Source organism: Quercus lobata, chromosome 10 (assembly GCF_001633185.2).
Source record: "Quercus lobata isolate SW786 chromosome 10, ValleyOak3.0 Primary Assembly, whole genome shotgun sequence".
Lineage (NCBI taxonomy): Eukaryota > Viridiplantae > Streptophyta > Magnoliopsida > Fagales > Fagaceae > Quercus > Quercus lobata.
The window spans coordinates 42127338-42146422 of NC_044913.1; the positions used below are offsets into that span (position 1 = coordinate 42127338).

Sequence of the window (19085 nt, forward strand, 5' to 3'; positions counted from 1 at the left end):
ACGCAAAATTTAACGTTCATCAATTGAAATCTGCTGAGAGAGAATGTATATATAGACACACACTAACAAAAGGCAGAAAAATAAATCTCTCTATCTCTCCATCATAATTCTTAAATAAATTAAATTTCAATTGTTTTGGGTCATTGTCACCTTGTTGCTCACCATATTGATTCTTTTTATCAAGCTTTCTTTGTAGTAGCTGCTCGTCAATCAGTGATTTGGTGAAGGTGGACTGTTTGTGAGCCGACCTTGCTTTGATCTTCATGTTAGCTTCTAGCTTTCGATTCACTCTCCCTTTCTTTTTTATTTCTTTCTTTTTTTTTCCTTCTTCTTGTAATCTTCTTATAATCTTCAAGTGATTTATTGGCTTTCTCTGATTCTCGGCTGAGTAAGACCATGAGAGCTTTAGTAAAATCCTTTTTCTTTATCAAGAACTCCATTTAGAGTTCAATTTAAGTCTTGCTATCACCCACTCATTCACTTGTTTTTTTATTTAGTTATTTACTCAATTTGTTACTATGTTATACGCAATGCCAGTTCAAAACATGAGACAAGTAGTCAACTGCCTTAAGCCCCTAATTTCTTATTAAATAGAGATATTCATGTACTAATGGAATTATTAATTAAGCTCGCAAATATTCACCCATAAGCAAAAATAATTTTTTTATCAAAGCAAACCTAGGGGAAAAAAAATCTCATTAGATGTGACAATAACTATTCATCTTTCTTAGTTTTAGAGTGTAAAACTCATTAATCCCCCGAACACAAATGATAAAAGAACTCATTAATCTCCCACTAGTAAATAAATTTATACTCAAATTTTATTTAAAGATATTAAATATATAGTTTTATTAAAGGTTTCAATCATAATTTTTTTTTTTTTTTTTTGGTAATTGGTTGTTTCACTCAATAGATAGTGTATTTTAGTTGTATAGTCATTTAGTAATACAACGGATTCGTTTTAATTTGTAATTTTACATCTAAAAAATAAAAATAAAATTAAAAAAATACCAAAAATGAAATAATTTTTTATTAATATTCAAAATATAAGAATATGCTCCACTTAAAGTAGTCGTCCTAGAATCCACAATACTTTGAGAAGTTGATCTACAGATCAAACCCAAGTTTCTTTTGTTACATTTTTTTTTTTTTTAATTTACTTAGTTTTTTAGTTTTCTCATTTGTACTAATCATTCTAGTTTTCTCATTTGTACTAATCATTCTAAGTTGGAGTTTTTTAGTTTTCTCATTTGTACTAGTCATTCTAAGTTGGTTATTTATTTAATATTTAAATAGAAAATTTGCCTCTTCTATTGTACAAAATGATATTCTTTGAAATAAAGTTTTCTCTATCACTTCTCCTAAAAAATATATATCATACATAAAAATAAATACTAATGAAATAAAATAACAGCATTTTTATAGTACTAACTACTAAGAGATTTGAGTTTGATCATCATCTACACCAAAAATTAATTAGTGTTTTGATCTTATAACAGAAAATTATTATAAAAAAAAAAAGACGTCATAAATTAAAACTATATTTCAAAAAGAAATTTTTTTTAATAATTTCTTCCGTCTAAATTATTTTACCCATTTTTGTTGTCAAGTCAATATAACAGTTCTAAACCTATGGTCTTCTTCGCATCAGCCATTTCAAATTAAAAAATGTTAGGACCACAACAAATTATTACACAACTCATCTACGTGGTAAGTTGTGAGTGGACTAAGTAGGGAAATTATGAACTCATATAAATAATTGTGTCACTTGTTGTTGTACTAGCATTTTTCTTTTAAAATTTACTTTGTCCAACTTCACTTGAAAAATGAAACATGACAAACAAATGACGGTTTCATATTTAAAAATATTAGTAAATATTTATTAAAGAATTTTTTTTTCTTTTTTAAGAACATGATTGGCCTGGTGCTAAAAATATAACCAAAAACACACAAAAGCCTTAGAGCATTAGCATTGGAAAATTGCAATGCTATTCTATTTTACAATTCTAAAAATCACTTTATCATTTATACCATCTTATTTTACAATACCTCCACATTCCAAACTTCTATTTTTATTAAAATATTATTTTTTAATCTTTCTTTACTATTTTTTTCTAACCGAAACTTTTGTTTTCCTAGGCTTTCCAACAGTTTTTTTTCCTCTCTTTCTCCCTCAACCTTTAGCACTAGTTCAACACACAAAGCCACACACACAGACCCATCGAAACAAAAACCCAGAAAAATTCAAGCCACCATTGCCCACTGCTCACCAAAATCCCACCGGAACAAAAAACCATATTAAAAAAAAAAAAAAAAAAAAAAAAAAAAAAAACCCAGCGTCACAACAAAAGGGGGAAAAAAAAAAAAAAAAAAAACAACCCATCGGAAACCCAGAATAACCAGCCACTTCAGCCACAACCCAACCACAACAAAGCCACACACACACAAACACAAACCATCAACAGAGCCACACACACACAAACCATCAAACCAGGCTGCCGATCAACAAACCCACCACCCAAGCCACCGATCAAACCATCAACGGCCACCACACCCACCACCCAAGCCACCGATTAGCAAACCCAATCCACCGATCAACAAACTCACGCCGCCGATTTGAAACCCAGGCCGTCGAAAATACCCAAAAATCATCACCGGAGCCACCATCGGAGCTACCGATGATCAACCCAAACGATCCACCCACCAATCAACGGATCCACCATTTCAAACCCACCGATCAACCGATTCCAGCCCAACGATCCAAACCCAGCTCGTCGATCCACGCTGATCCAACCTCCAACCTCAAAAATCCAAAACCCAGCACCAGTGCAATGAGAGAGAGGCCGTGCGATGAGAGATGAGAGAGTGGCCGTGTGAGATGAGTGAGAAATTTCGGTGATGAAGCTTCAGAGAGAAGAGAGCAGATGGAGAAAGAGAAGGAAGAGTGAGAAGAGAACAGAAAAAATGAGAGGGATGAGAGAAATTTCGTGTGAAATAGGAGGAGTATAATATATATATTTTTTGCAATTCTGTGAACAGTATAATTCTATGTTTAGAATTGTACTGTAGCAGTATTGCAAAAAAATTTACAATACTGTTGTTTACAATTTCCTGATGCAAGAGGTTTTTTAAGTTTAAAATGTTAAATTTTTCTTAGATATGACATTAGCATTCCCTAATACTAATGCTCTTATGCACCAAACTCAACAAACTAACCAAATAAAGTTAACTTTAAACAGTAGCACGCCGCAACCAGCAAGACATATTGTTCCTCACCACAAAATAAAGTTAACGTGCGTTCTTTCAAAAGCAAAATATCACGTTTTGAAGCTGGAGTTCCAGCCAACTTTTTGAAAACGGCACTTAAAATGCAGATCTTGTAAAACTTTTTAAGGCTTGAATACCTGATACACCCTCACGCATTTGCTAAATGACAAAATCACCGGCCAGCAAATAACCTCAACTCCCTGACTTTCCAGCGACTACACTGTGCTCAAGGTCTCAGGCGGATGTTGGAACAGCAGTAGAGAATGTTGACACAACAAAAAAGAGCTCAATCGTTGCAGTATTGAAAATGGAAATAAGAAAGCACCACTTGCAGGAACAACATGTCCACTAGCTCCTTTTTCCATGTTTGCAATAAAAAGCTGTACGTGTGAACTGTGAAGGAAATATCTAGTTTCTCTCTCTCCTGTCTCTTTTTCACTTTTATTATTTGTGGTTGATATTTTTTTTTTATAGGTTTGTGGTTGATATTAGCTTTGGGAAAGAGAAAGTAATTGGGGTTATTTTAATTTAGTTTTTGCTTTTGATAATAATACTTTTTATTTAAAGAAAAGGTGAGAGGGAAAGTGAATATTATTATTATTATTTTCAAGAGCTACTTCAAATATGATAGAATAATATTATCAAAATTAAGTCTTTTACAGTCTTTTTTGGTAATTCGCACCTAAACAATAATTTTAGACTAATATCATATACAAATTTTACACACGTTTTAATATAGTTTTTAAAATTGTGTTTTTCAAAACGCAAATTTTAAAAACACTATTTTTAAAAAAGCTCATTTTCAATCAGTTTATCCAAACAAACTCAAAATATCATTTTTTTTAGTAAGTCTAGTCCTGCAAAATTTTTCACAACTTTACTACATAACGACTCTAGAGTAGTAAAAATAAAATAATAAATCCAAGTGAATCCATGATTTCATATTATGTTTTCAAGTTTAAAATCATAATTTCAAGTGGCACCGTGATAGTATGTACTACCTAGTACGGTAGTACATACAGTACACACGGTGAGTATGTTGTTTTTTTTTTTTTTTTTTTTGGGGGGGGGGGGGGGAACGGGTGGCAATCTATTTGTAATTTATAGATGTTTGGGCTAGAATCTAAGACGTATATGTATATGTGGGCCAGTTGGGTCGCCACACCAGTGGGGATTCATTACAAGTGGAAGATCTGAACATCTTATTCTATGTAGGCCCTGGAAATAAGTTCTGTGCTAAAATGTCGGTGATGATATGGGGATCGAGCAGCCCAAGTGGAATATCTTAGTCTATATCAAGCCGATTAATGATATATGTAATTATTTGTGGTGCATGCAATGCTTAGTTTGCAAAAATAATAATTATAAAAATAGAATGAACAAAAACTTGATAATTAGCAGCAGTTATGCTAAGCTTATTATGGGCAGGACGGATATCATCTTAAAGAAAAGGACAAGTCATTCATGACTCAGTGTGTCCAAATGGTCCATCATTCATAGCCTCGTAGGCCCATCGAAGTTAATTTGGGACTTCCACCAAGGCCCTTGCATGCCTCTTGTCTTTTTCTCTTTTAGGCTAGAACCACACAAATGGTGTTTTAATTCACACAATCTCCACCTTCAGGTCCACCACCAAGTACCATTGTTTTCAGAATTTCCCAATTTACATCTGCTTAATTATAAATGTGAAGTTTAATTGTTGGCTCACATCTCATCCAATTTCCTTTCTTTTAAGTTTTAATGGCTATAATCCATGTTTTATTCCTCTCACCCAAATTTGCTATATATTTTTATTTTTATTTTCTTCTTTCTTTCTTTTTCTTTTCAAGTGAATGTCTCATTACCACTAGAAAGAGAAAAAAAAAAACCCAGCCATATCATCTACCATTTGGTTGGTTGATTTTCAATGCAAGCACAAAAATGGTTTGGAATCTAAGTTTCTTTTTTTTTTTTTTTCTTTTTTTTCTTTTTTTTAACTTAATTATATACTTTTATACTATTAGATTTGACTAATGAGGAAACGATGGAGCATCTTGGAAATCACATGCAGCAAAAACATTATCCTCATCACAAAGGTTGTGTGGGTCTAGCTAGCTAGATATTTCCAAATGACATGGAGATGGATATGGCCAAAGCCATTTAATTTGGTCACCATTTCAATATCTTTAGGTGATGTTGTAGTAGCTTTTTTTTTTTTTTTTGGATGTGTTGTGGCCTGGGCCATGGGGGATTTATTCAATGAATTGTGCAAGCACATCAGAAGAAACCAAACTATTTTCTAACTGTTTTTTTCTATCTAATAAGACTTTACACACACACACACATAAATGCATACATGCACAAGTCTGATAGAGTGGCTGTTGTTGTTGTTATTCTGCATTTTCACTTTCACGTCTCAATCTGGAAAAATAATAATAATTTATCAACGACTTTTTTATTTTTTGGTTAGGAGTTGGAATTCTATAGTCACACCTAAAATTTTTATTCCCAAGGGTGAAGGATCTCATCCACTTGCCATCAGTTGGAGTAGTTTGTCGCCTTTTTCTCCTTTTTATTTCCGTTTTAAACTTTAAATCCACTTATTGACACATAAATTAATCACTTAATGTCAAATTACGTCATAGGAAACGCTAAAAAATGCCCAATTACTCTTGTTTTCAAAAATAGTGTGTAAACATGAAAAGGAAATCACAATTAGAAGAGGGAGGAAAAAAAATATATACAAACAAACATAAATCATAAATGGATGAAAAAGAAAAGGGAAGAAAATCTTTGATATTAGGCCATACTGGCTGATGTTGGAAACCCATCACCTCCACTAACCACCGTCAACAACCTCATCTAGCGGTTCAATCGGCACACCAACCATGTTTGTTGATTTGGATCAGTTGTTGACAGGGGCGTAGCTATGTACAAGGATGGAGGCATGGCCCTCCCAAAAATTTGAAAATTTTTAAAATATATATATATAAAATTATTTAAATATTTTTAAAATTTAGTCTACAAAAATAAGAGTTGGTCACCCCAAATATTTAAATTAGTCCAATGATACTCTTAAAAAAAAAAAAAATTGGTCTAATAGTTATAAAGACATAACTTTATTTTTCACAATTCCATTTTTATTGTAAAATGTACTGTTATATCTGTTAAATATTTGATATATTTTTGCACCAAACATGTTTGAATCTATCTTTTTCAACCCGTTATGTGGCAATTAATAAGTCATTGACTCATTAAAAAAAAAAATCTTGTCTCTAAAAATACATATGAAATGTCTCTTTAATTGCTATATAATGGGTTAGAGTAAGATAGTTTCAAATATGTTTAGAGCGTAACTTATTCCTCCAAGTTTTAGATCATTCATGTTTTTGAAAATTTTATTGGTTCAATTAAAATATTTTTTACTTACTTTACTATAAAATTTGATAAAATGTATCGAAAATGAAACTTTTTAAGAATTTCACAATGAAGATAGTAAAAATGAATTTTATTTTATGAAAGATCACCATCAAACATAATTTTGATTGAAAATGCTAAGCTCTTTTTTTGTTGTTGGGTGTATGTATATATATAACTTATCAAATAAAAAAGTGTGTGTATATAATAAAAAAGCGTATGTATATGTGTGTATGGGGGGGTTGTCTTGATAAATATATTAGTTTTGTAACTTGGCCCCCCCAAACAAAAATTCCTAGCTCCGCTCCTGGTTGTTGAACACCCCAAATTTTAATTATTATGCTTTGAAAATGTTCTGTAATATTAAAATTTGTTTTTTAATACTTTAAAGATTTTTAATAATGTAACATATATTTGAAATCATATCTCTCTCTCTCTCTCTCTCTCTCTCTCTCTCTCTCTCTCTATATATATATATATATATATATACACACATCGAGTACTCGTTCAGTTATATATATCAAACACACCCCTTACTCAAAATAAGGGAGGTAGCTAGTTCCACAGAGGAACATTATTGTATTTTGAAACGAACACGCTTGCTTGAAAAATCATGCCTAAAATTGAACCAGCTTATAGGATAGCCTGTTGAGGAAAACCAAGCCAATATGAAAAATTAAGACCCAACCTGCTGTATGGAAACCTCACCAAGCCCATCAGCAAATACACCTCCATGTAATCAAACCGTTTGATCAAATTCTATCAGAAAAATGTGAGAGTGCTTTTTTCGGGATACTCAGGCCCAAGGATCCCGGGCCTGAATGAAAATAAAGGATTTGGTGGATCGGGCCTTGATTCACCGCAGCTAACGAGCTGTTTAAGAATCAAGTGAATGCAGAGAATACTCCTGACAATATACAGAAAGACAACAAACAAGGATATCGAAGAGTACCAAAATTAACAACGTAAGTTCAGAAGGAAACAAAGCAGGATTAGCAAAACGATAAAAAAAGAAATAGTGCTGTGGGGATCCTGGGAATTATTAAGCAGTGTTTCATTAATAAGTTATTTGTTTTGATTACAGAAAGCTCACTAGGACGTGATACAAGGTCCAATCAAGCTCAAAAATTGCAGTCTTGAATGGCTATTTTAGCCTTCAAAACTTGCAAAGTTTGATTCTCGTTGAATCCGAGTATGTGCAATAGTGGCCTTTACAGGATATCGGGAAGCAGTATTTGTTCTTCCTTCAGTATTTTTCTTTCTGCATAGATTTTTCTGATGGTTCTTTCTAGAGAATTTCTTCTTTCTTGTGTTTCTTTTTTTTTCTTTCTCGCTGCCTTCTTCACAACCCGTCTCCTCCTTTTATAATGGAGTTTTTCTGGGTGTCCCGGGTTCCCCTGTTTTGTTCTTTTGTAAACAGAGCATGTTCTGTCCCTGTCGCCTCGGTAAGTCCCTTTGCCGTTTTCTCTCATTCTTTCCTTCTCTTGGTTCTAATTCCTTCGAAAGCTTCTGGTTGGCCATCCTCTTTGGGACGTGCTGAGGTATGCCCTTCTCGGCATCCTCATTTCTGGCGTATTCTTCTTTTCCCTTTCTTTCCTATTTGGGCGGAATCCTGTTCTGCCATTTTTGAAAGTCATTCATTGCCATTCTTCTTCCCTATCCTGGTTCCCCGAGGCCCTTTTGCTGTCTGTGCCATGAGAGGTCGCTCGCGTTTCTTGTTTTTTTTCTCTTTTCCTGTCTTCTTTCTACCGATCTGTCCTAGTCTTCCTTTTTATTTGTGCTTGAAGGGATTTGAGGATCCTTACTTCTTTATATTTTGCCGTGGTCTCTTTTTGGGATGCTTCTTCCTTTTCTGGGCTTTAGGATCCTCTGGGCCTTCCTTTTATCCCCCATGGGTCATCCGTGCCTATTACTTTGGGCTTAGCCTGAGATTTTTCCTTTTGGGCTTGACTTGTTCTTCTGTTTTGGGCTTATTTCATTATGACCCTTTTTAGACCTCAACAAAAAACAATGGCTATATTCATAAGAGCAAATTGCACAAGTGTGTGGATTCTGTCTATAAAAATTAGGCGAAAATCACATTTTCATCCCTACATTTTCACACGATTCCCACTTTGGTCCCTATCTTTTATTTTCATCGCTTTTACTCTCTATCCTGAAAAACGAATCTCGTTTTTGTCCCTGCCATTTAGGGGTGTCAATTCGGGTTAGCGTGTCGGATTCGTGTCGTGTCGAGGTAGGGGTATTCAACTAAATGACTCAACCCTAACCCGACCCATTTAATAATCGTATCATGATCCTTCAACCCTAACCCGACCTGTTAATAAAGCGGGTTGACCTGACCTAACCCATTTGACACGCTTAATAAACGAGTCGTGTTGGGTTGATATGAATGTAACACAACTCATTTCAGCCTGCATAATATTAAATATAACATCCATTTAGAAATAATTTTTTTTACATCCCAAAAAGCAGTGCATACACTTTAAGTCTTCAACCCATATTAAAAATAATATAATTTAACAAAAATATAACATTCATCTAGAAATAAGTTCTTTACACTCCAAAAGAAGTGCATACACTTCAACCCAAATTCAAAATAACAAAAATAAAATAACATAGTTCAACGAAAATATAATATCTTTAGAACTCGCCAAATGCTAAGTATCAATATTGAAAGAATTTGAGCAAACAGTAGACTAATCCTAACTATGACCACGATTATCATCCATAGATTCTTTGCTGATGTCCAAATTCATAACATCTTCCACAAGCTCATCCAATTTCATTTGTGCAAGTTCTATGCCCCAAAAAAAAAAAAAAAAAGTATTAGTAGTTCTAGAGTCTGTAAAGTTTCAATTTCCAATTATATCCCTTGTAAATTTTTGTAATTACTCACTTTTCTTTTTAAATTTAAAATATATGTTGGATATAAAAAGTATTTGACAAATCTAAAATAAAATAAATATTTATTTGTTATACGAGTTAAACGAGTTGTGTTAAATGGGTCATTTCGGGTTGACACAAATAAATTGGTGTGTCAAACGTGTTTATTGCGGGTTACGCGGGTTGACCCGCTTATAACATGTTTATTATCGTGTCACTTTCGGGTTGACCCGTTTATGACCCAAACCCATTAATGCCCAACCCTAACCCGAAAAAACACGTGTCGGGTTCGTGTCGAGTTCGCGGGTTGGGTTGAACATTGACACCCCTACTACCATTACATAAGAGACAGAAAATGCACACATGGCAAACGGCAAAATTAAAAAATATTAAAAATATTTTATTTTATTTTAAAATAAAATAAAATTTTAGTTATTATTTAATTATTTAAATAATAATTGTTCTTCATGTTCTTCCCCCAAGAACATGGTTGCCTAGAAAATAAGAAATTCAAGATTTTCTTCTCTTTTCTTGCATTCTTAGCATCCAAACAAGCAAAAACATATACAAACCATGTAGTAAAAACATATAAAAAACCATGATCAAACTCAGATACTCTAAAACAATCAACTAACAAAACCCAAAACACTTAATCAAAAAAAAAAAAATAATAATAATAATAATAATAAAACAAACAAAACCCAAAACACGATCAGATCAAAAACAAAATACCAAAACTCAAAGCCAATTCTCATCAATAAAATACACCAAAACACAATCATGAGCTAGTTAGATCAAACCACGGTGACCATCTGGGTTTAGAGAGAGAGAAGAAGATCAAATCTCGGTCAAGGTGGGTTTTGGCTATGGATCTTCAACCATGGGGCTTCGGCCATGGGTCTTCAGCCATGGATTTAGAGAAGATGAACATAAAATTTAAAACCCAAAAAATTTGAATTCAAACCCAGATTGGCCAATTAAAACACAAAACTCAAAACCATATTTCAAACCCCCACACCACCAAAGCATCAAAATCAAAAATCAAACCCATATTTTCGGCCCCCAAATACTAAATCCAAACCCAAATTTTCAGCCCCCAAACACAAAACTCAAAACCCAAATTTTCCTATTTTCAGAGAAACCAAACAAAAAATCTCAAATCCAAACCTTAGAGCCAAAACCAAACCACTTGCAACCTCAGACTCAAAGCTATCAAATCCAAACGGAATCAACCTTAGACCAGCCAAAACAGAATCAACCTCAGATTTGCTACTTTCTTCTTTCTCGTGTTTGCTTGGGGTGTATATTTGAGAGGACAAGGGAGAGAGGAAAAGAGAGACAGAGAGGATGAGATTGTGTGGGTTTTAATGAAAAGGAGAGGATGAAAGACAGAAAAGGAAAATGTTGTTGTTGTATTTAAATCTGGGTTGGTTTTTTTTTTTTTTTTTTTTTTTGAGTTTTTTGAGAAAGACCTGAGTTGGTATTTTTGTTGTTCTTGTTCTAGATACACTTAGATCTTGATTCATGTGGTTTTTGGTTTTTAATTATGTTTTTAGTTTTTTTTTTTTTTAGTTAAAATTGATAAATTACAGTGCACTCTATTTGTCACGTGTGCATTTTCCGTCTTTGATGTAATGGCAGGAACAAAAATGAGACGCGTTTGTCAAGATAAGGAATAAAAGCGGTGAAAATAAAAAATATGGACTAAAATGAAAATCGCGTGAAAATGTAGGGACGAAAAATGTAATTTTTACCTAAAAATTATGTACGTAAAGAAGCATCTACAAGAGAACTCACAACAAATAGAGAAGTAAAATAATCACTCCGAAAATGTAGGTTTTCATGGCCCAACCACGTTAAAATCTTGTCTCCTTTTCTTTTATTGCTTTCGTTTTTGATACTGCTCTGCCATATGTAAATTTTTGTGTCTGTTTCGGCTTGTCTTATATTGTGTGATGTATATTGTATCTTATATCTTGTTTTTTGGATTGATTTCGATTTTTGAAATAAAGGTTTTGTCTCTAGTTTCGAAATCAAAACACTTATCCTAATTTATTAGTATATCAATTCTATTTCAGTTTTGGTTGGAGTGGTTCTCGGATTGACTAAGTCATATCCATACCCACCTTTATTAAAGATGCAATAGCTGGGGGAAAAATTATGAAAGCTATCTATTCTATGTATGTGATGCATAAAGTCATAAACTTGAGTGTTTGATGTGATTGACCAAGAAAAATGGTATATATTGTTTTTGTTTCGTATTTGCTATTTCATGAATTACTCAAGGACTCTATTTAAAGTATTACGACTACGAATCATTATTCAACAAAACTACAGAATATGAAAACGTCGTTCCCCTCTCTGAAAGTGAAACTAATAGATAAATAAATTATATGTAAGAAATTTTGTTTGTGTTACATGCACGCCGGCGTAGTAGTTTAAAATGTGATGAATTGATCCTGAAATCTTTAAATTAACGTCACACCACTACACCGAAACCAATGATTCCTTTAGTCATGTGCCTTTCTATTATTGGTTGGAGAAGAAATTAATCAAAAAAAGGACGTTGAATATACTTTTTCAAATAATAGGAAAAGGATCCATTTGGTCAATGATTTAAACCTATATATAGTCTAAGTCCAATTGGCTTGACCGTAATATTAAACACGGGTTCTTTTCTTCCCACCAATTATCAAACATTTTATGGCACTTTTGATCTCTGATTTCCTTGGAAAGCTTTTACTAATGTCTGACTAAAATTCCGAGTACAGGCAGATACACTATATGTTTTTAATGAGTTCATGGGAATTGAAAATTATTAAACAACAACAGCCTATATATGATGGTCAAACATTCGATTCAGAGTCTAAAACATCATCATGACATGTTGCTTTGTCATGAATTATATCCACTTTTTCAACCAATATTTTTACTTTTAGGAGTTTGTTCAATTGGCTGCATCAACTCCTTGACGATTATCAATGTCAGAAATGGAGAGTGCAAAGTTGGATTTTCATTTTTTCCAAACTTTAATTTGCAAGTTCCGATTTCACATGCAGATGAAATATAAAATTCGATTTATTTTTTATTTTCTCAATTAACTGAGAAAGAGAAATATAGTGTGCGTTTGTTTCAGCTTTTAGGAGCTGAAATGCACATATTTATAAAAGCTGAAGGATTTTATGCGTTTTGGGCCAAGGCAAAAAACGCGTTCAGAACGTTCAGGAGGTCCATAAATCAAAATGCACGTGCATGTTTGAACTATTACCGTTGGGCTAATGGTCAATTACGAAAATACCCCGAAAATACCCCGATTCAGAGTCTAAAACATCATCATGACATGTTGCTTTGTCATGAATTATATCCACTTTTTCAACCAATATTTTTACTTTTAGGAGTTTGTTCAATTGGCTGCATCAACTCCTTGACGATTATCAATGTCAGAAATGGAGAGTGCAAAGTTGGATTTTCATTTTTTCCAAACTTTAATTTGCAAGTTCCGATTTCACATGCAGATGAAATATAAAATTCGATTTATTTTTTATTTTCTCAATTAACTGAGAAAGAGAAATATAGTGTGCGTTTGTTTCAGCTTTTAGGAGCTGAAATGCACATATTTATAAAAGCTGAAGGATTTTATGCGTTTTGGGCCAAGGCAAAAAACGCGTTCAGAACGTTCAGGAGGTCCATAAATCAAAATGCACGTGCATGTTTGAACTATTACCGTTGGGCTAATGGTCAATTACGAAAATACCCCGATAAAAATTCATCAATTCTCTCACGCCTGAAGCTGAACTCTCACGCCTCTCATCTCATCTCTCTGCTCTCCCTTTGCATGAAGCTCACTCTCACACCTCCCATCTCTTCTCTCTGCTCTGCCCTCTCCGTGGTAAGTCTCTCTGCTCTATCATCCGTTGAATCTTCTTCCTCTTCTTCTTCTTTCTTTCTTTGTCTTCTTCAACGAAAACTGATCTTGTTTTTTTTTTTTTTTTTAATTTTATTTCTGTCTAATCTGATCTGAGAAATACATTTTGAAGGTAGAGATTTGATCAACAAAACACCAAGCAACACTGATCTTCTACCAAAAACCACCAAGTACCAACACTGATATGAATTTTTTTTTTTTTTTACCGAGTGTGGGAAAAAAATTTTCAGATCTTGCATGCTTTGTTCTTGCTAATGATCTATTTGTTCTCTTGCCGGTTACTGAAAACATTTGTGGGTACATGCTTTTTTTTACCGAGTGTTTGATTTGTTTTCTCGGCAACCCAGAAATAGATTAATGGGTATTGTTCCTTTACTTGTTTAGTTATTTGTTTTTGTTGATTGGAATTTACAATGGTTGAATCTTGCTATGAATGGTTTGTAGACTTGTAGCTCATAATTCTAATAGAAAAAAGAAAAAGTTTTGGGTTTGGGGTCTGAAAATTAGAGGAGAAAAAGGAGGAATGTAGTGTTCGATTTACCATATATAAATTTAAATATGAGGATTATTGTTGATGGCAAAGCTAAGTATTGATGTGGGGGTCTCTGTTGATGTAATAACATGGTGATTCCTGAATTACACTTGTACGGGCTCTGTTGCTGAAAAGCTTGTATGGGCTCTGTTCATGGTTGCTAAATCCAGACAGCCATCTGTAATTTTCATGGATGAAGTATGCTATCCTTTCTGCAAACTACATTGTGAGGGTCTTAGTAGTCACCATACTTGGTTTTCCTTGAAGTATGCTATTCCTTTTATGCTTAAGTAGATTGTGTAGTTCATGAAGGAACATTGAGTGCGTAAAGTTTGCATTGCATTGCTGTGTCCTATGGCACTTTTCAGATTCGTATTTGTTTGGAACTTGAGCTGGAACTTGATATACGGATCCTAGTTGGCTGAAATTGATTGTATTGGAGAATGAACAATTATTGTTGTGGCTAGGAGTTGAGTTTCATATTGTTATTTAGTAATCTGAATGATAATCTTGTCTTGTAATAAAATTAATCAAATACATGAATATTTGTGAATGTTGCAAATTCATATTTTACATATTAGGGCATTCACAATGAGCTCAATAGAGTTCTAGTTAAGTTTTGCTAGAAAAGCCTTTTTCTATTGTAACTACCAACCATTTCTGTCTTCTCTTTTTTTCTTTTTTACTATTTGCACTTGTCAAGCACACTTTGCTTTATACTGGAGGATTTATGAATGAGATCAAGGTTTTTTATGATAAGGCTCATTGGCTTGTTTTTATGGTTTTGCTAATATGCTTCAACCTCACTGGTTAACTTTATAGATGGGTAAAAACATCACTTCCAACCCCGAGGCAAAAAAGGCTAGAGCATTATGGGATAATAATCCAAACTGGACAACTACTTTTTGTAACCTTTGTGTGGAACAAATTCAACTCGGGAATAGATCAAGAGGTGCTGCCTGTAGTACCGAAGGTTGGACCAATCTAGTGACCAAATTTTTTGATGAGACCGGTCAAAACTATGATAGGGACCAATTAAAAAGTAAGTGAGATGTATTAAAAGGTGATTGGAGAGTGTGGGAACAATTGCGGAATCTTGACATAGGTTTAGGTTGGGATGCAATAAAGGGAACGATTCGTGCTACTGATGATTGGTGGATCAAGTTAAAGGTGAGTTGAGTATTTTATTAATATGTAGTTAGTTGGAGATAGTTTTTTTATATTATTGTTATATGAGTGAAATTACAATTACATTTTGTAGGAATTACCCAAAGCTAAAAAATTTCGAGAAAAAGGTCCACAGAATCTAGAACAACTTGATATAATGTTTAGGGATGTTGTAGCAACTAGAGTAGCTACATGGACCCCTTCTTCAAATGCACTCCCTTCAACAATGCCACAAGAGGGTGCTGGTGATTCAGATGGTAGCTCCGAATTTAAGGATGATCAATATGACATGAGTTTAGACATTGATAGTTTGCAACAAGGACATACTAGTCAATCACGTAGTTCAAGACAAAAACGAACTAGTGAATCAATACCCTCACAGAAGAAAAAGAAGAAGATAGGAGGAGCTGCAATGTTGGACAATTGTATTAGTCAATTAATAACTGTATGTCAGAATAAGTCTGAAGGTACTTCTCGAGAGTCACCAAGTTCAATTGATAATGTCACGACGATTGTGAGAGCACTTCCTAGAGTGGATAGTAAGTTCGTGGTTCAAGCTTCCTTTATCTTACTAAAAAGGTCACATAGGGAGATGTTCCTAACTTTCAAGGAGCCAGAGTCACAACTGGAGTGGCTACAAGGAATGATTTGTTGGAACCAAAAGAAGTGACCAACCTTACGTGGTACTTTGTATTAGCTTAGGACTAATATTAACTCTATGTTGTATTAGCTTACGACTAATATTAGCTTTATGTTGTATTAGCTATGTTGTATTAACTTTAAACTAAGTTATGTGATATTTAGTATTAGCTTTGGACTAATATATGTGTAATGTAAACACATTTGAAGCAACTGTTACAGTGTTATGTACCTGATGTTCTGAATTGTGTTGTATGCAACGTGTTTCTAGTCAACTGTTACACCTTTTGTTACTTTGTTGATTATTATGTTGATTTATATTAAGTATTAGCAATGATTGATTATTTGTTACTTTGTTGTGTAGCCTAAACCAATATGGATGATTATAATGGTACTCATAAGAGTGGAAATTTTATGGAACTATTAATGGATGGGGATTACAGAAATTACTGTGATTATCATGATGGTGGTGATTATAATAATGCTGACAATAATAATGATGATGATAACAATGATGATGATGATGGTGAGAGTAGTGACAATGATGATGACAGTGATAGTGATTCTAATGATGATGATAGTAACGACGATTCTGATGAGGAGTTTTACCAGCTTGTGGCAGTTACCTGTGAAGCAGTTGTGACATATTTCAATAAGTACATTAATAAGACTCCTTGTTATGATTTTGAACAAACAGGGTGGGCTTGGGTGAGACGTTGTATGGAAGGTAATGAGAAATTGTGTTACAACATGTTTAGAATGAAAAAGGAGGTGTCTCTTAATTTGTGTCAAGTTTTACAACGTGACTTTGAACTTCAACATTCAAGGAATATAAGGTTAGAAGAGTCAGTGGCAATCTGTTTACTGATACTTGGTCATGGAACATGTAACCAAATGGTTCAAGAAATATTTCAGTATTCGGGTGAAACCATAAGTAGACATTTTGAGTAGATGATCACTCTGTTGGGTGATCGCTTTGCAGCTGCATATGTAAAGCCTTCGGATCCAACTTTTAGTGAAATTCCAACCAAAATACAAGACCATCCAATTTATTGGCCACATTTCAAAGTATGTGTACTATTGTATATTTGAATAAGTGTTATTGTCTATAAGATAATACAATGCAAGTGGAACTGAAAACTATTAATGTTTTTATTAGGATTGCATCAATGCGATTGATGGCACACATGTGACAACGGTTGTACCTACTGAGAAGTCCATTCCATACTTTGGAAGAAAGGGATATTCAACCCAAAATGTGATGGCTACATGTGACTTTGATATGTTATTCACATTTGTTTTGCCTGGATGGGAAGGTGCAGTACACGACACTCACATTTTTCTTGATACTATTCGTAAACAAAGTAACAACTTTCCACACCCACCACCAGGTTTGTAATTGGTTAATCAATTGTTCATTATAATGACATATTGTATGAGTGTGTTAATACAATTGAATTTTTTTTTTCTAGGGAAATATTATGTAGTAGATTCTGGATACCCAATGATGAAAGGCTATTTGGCACCATACAAGGGGATATCATACCATCTTCAAGACTTTCGAAGGAGAGGTGGAAGCCCTAGAACTAGACATGAAAAATTTAATCATGCTTACTCATCTCTTCGATGTATGATTGAGCGCACTTTTGGTGTGTGGAAGAATAAATGGAGAATTATCAGAAACATGCCATCTTTTCCATTCCATATCCAAATACTTATTATATCTGCTACTATGGCTCTTCATAATTTTGTTAGACTAAATGATAGGGATGATAGGGGCTTCTTAAACGCCAATCGAGATTCAATTTCTAGAAGAGAACATAATAGTGAAGCAGGTAGCAGTTATGAGCAGAACTCAGGATCTTTAACAGACCCTGTGATGGTGGTTCTTCGTGATTCCATTGCTAATTCCATTTGGGGGGATAATAATTAGTAGTTGTCTTTTTCTTTTTTTTTTCTTTTTTTTATATAATATCATGTAGTACAATTTAAACTTGGGTTATTGGTAAGTATTTTATAATCTTTTTTACATTTTTGTGTTGTACAATTTAAACTTGGGTTATTGATATGTATTTTATATGTTTTTACATTTTTATGTAGTGCAATTTAAACTTGGATTATTGGTGTATATTTTATCATCTTTTTACATTTTTATTTTGTGCTTCATGATGATGAAAATTATTTAGATTTAATTAATATTAATAAGAAGTCATTAATAGTAATAACAAATAATTATGACACTAAAAAAGAAAAATTGCCCAAACATTATTAAAATAATACCAATAATAATATATTATTATTATTATTATTATTTTAGTAAGTATATGAAATAGCTGATTTAATAAGTATGAAATAAACTCACATCAAAAAAAAAAAAAAAAGTATGAAATAAATTCCCTTATATTTATATTGTCCTTTTTGGTAATTTATCCCTTAAACTGCCACTTTTATAAGTGCTAGCCAAACACTCAGTTTTTTCATTATGCACTTTTTAACAGTTTTTACCAAATACTCAGTTTTTTGAAACTCCACTTTTTCATTATGCACTTTTACAAAAAGCTGAACCAAACTCACCCATACTGGTGAAATAGAGAAGTCCAAAAGTTAATTATACATATATAACCAATGATTTTTTTTTTTTTTTTAAATCTTAAATAATAGAATCCCACAAAAAAATTTTAAAATAAATGTTAGTTGGATATTCCCAAAAATAAACAATTTTTTTTTTTTTTTCAATAATGAAAGAGAAACTGACTATTTAGGGAAATTTAAGGCAACGTGGTCAAACAATTTGGACAGTAGTCATGTGCCTTGAGGAATCACCATTTGTAGTACTGCTTAGATTCTTTTCTTCCTAATTAAGTTCGAATAAACTTTTACTGCAAACGAAACACAAATCAATCATTAGGGTTAAGAATTCTAAGGGGGCAATGAGTATGTCTGCATGTCCAATGGATAGGATCATCAAAAATAACAATATTTACCAAATAAAATTTAAAATTCAGGAGAAAATAGAAAGATAGAGATTTATATTTTACTATGGTAACATTTCTTTATTTATTATATTGTTAAAATTATCTCAATTACATTTACTATCGTATGAACTTATAAATTTTTTGTAATAAAATTTATAATAATTTAGACATTTTTATTATATTAGAAAATAGTAGTTAAGAAAATAATAAAATTATTGAAAGTTTTATTTATGACATAAAAATAAACTTGATTAATTAATACCAAAAAAAAAAAATTATCTTTTCTACTTTATAAATA

General features: G+C 32.9%; 1 protein-coding gene across 1 annotated transcript; it reads left to right on the top strand.

Annotated features, from left to right (window-relative positions):
- The first annotated feature begins 14828 nt into the window (after window positions 1-14828).
- Window positions 14829-15843, top strand: LOC115964779. The gene is made up of 3 exons (XM_031084032.1): window positions 14829-15048; window positions 15112-15176; window positions 15268-15843. Exons 1-3 carry the CDS (start codon window positions 14829-14831, stop codon window positions 15841-15843), a joined length of 861 nt encoding a protein of 286 aa, XP_030939892.1.
- Window positions 15844-19085: the final 3242 nt, after the last annotated feature.

What these genes read in the sequence shown, in the direction of transcription:
- LOC115964779 (XM_031084032.1), top strand. Translation starts at nt 14,829, where the DNA reads ATGGGTAAAAACATCACTTCCAACCCCGAGGCAAAAAAGGCTAGAGCA. An exon ending in TGATAGGGACCAATTAAAAA is followed by an intron (nt 15,049 to 15,111) that starts GTAAGTGAGATG and finishes ATCTTGACATAG; the next exon opens with GTTTAGGTTGGGATGCAATA. An exon ending in ATTGGTGGATCAAGTTAAAG is followed by an intron (nt 15,177 to 15,267) that starts GTGAGTTGAGTA and finishes TACATTTTGTAG; the next exon opens with GAATTACCCAAAGCTAAAAA.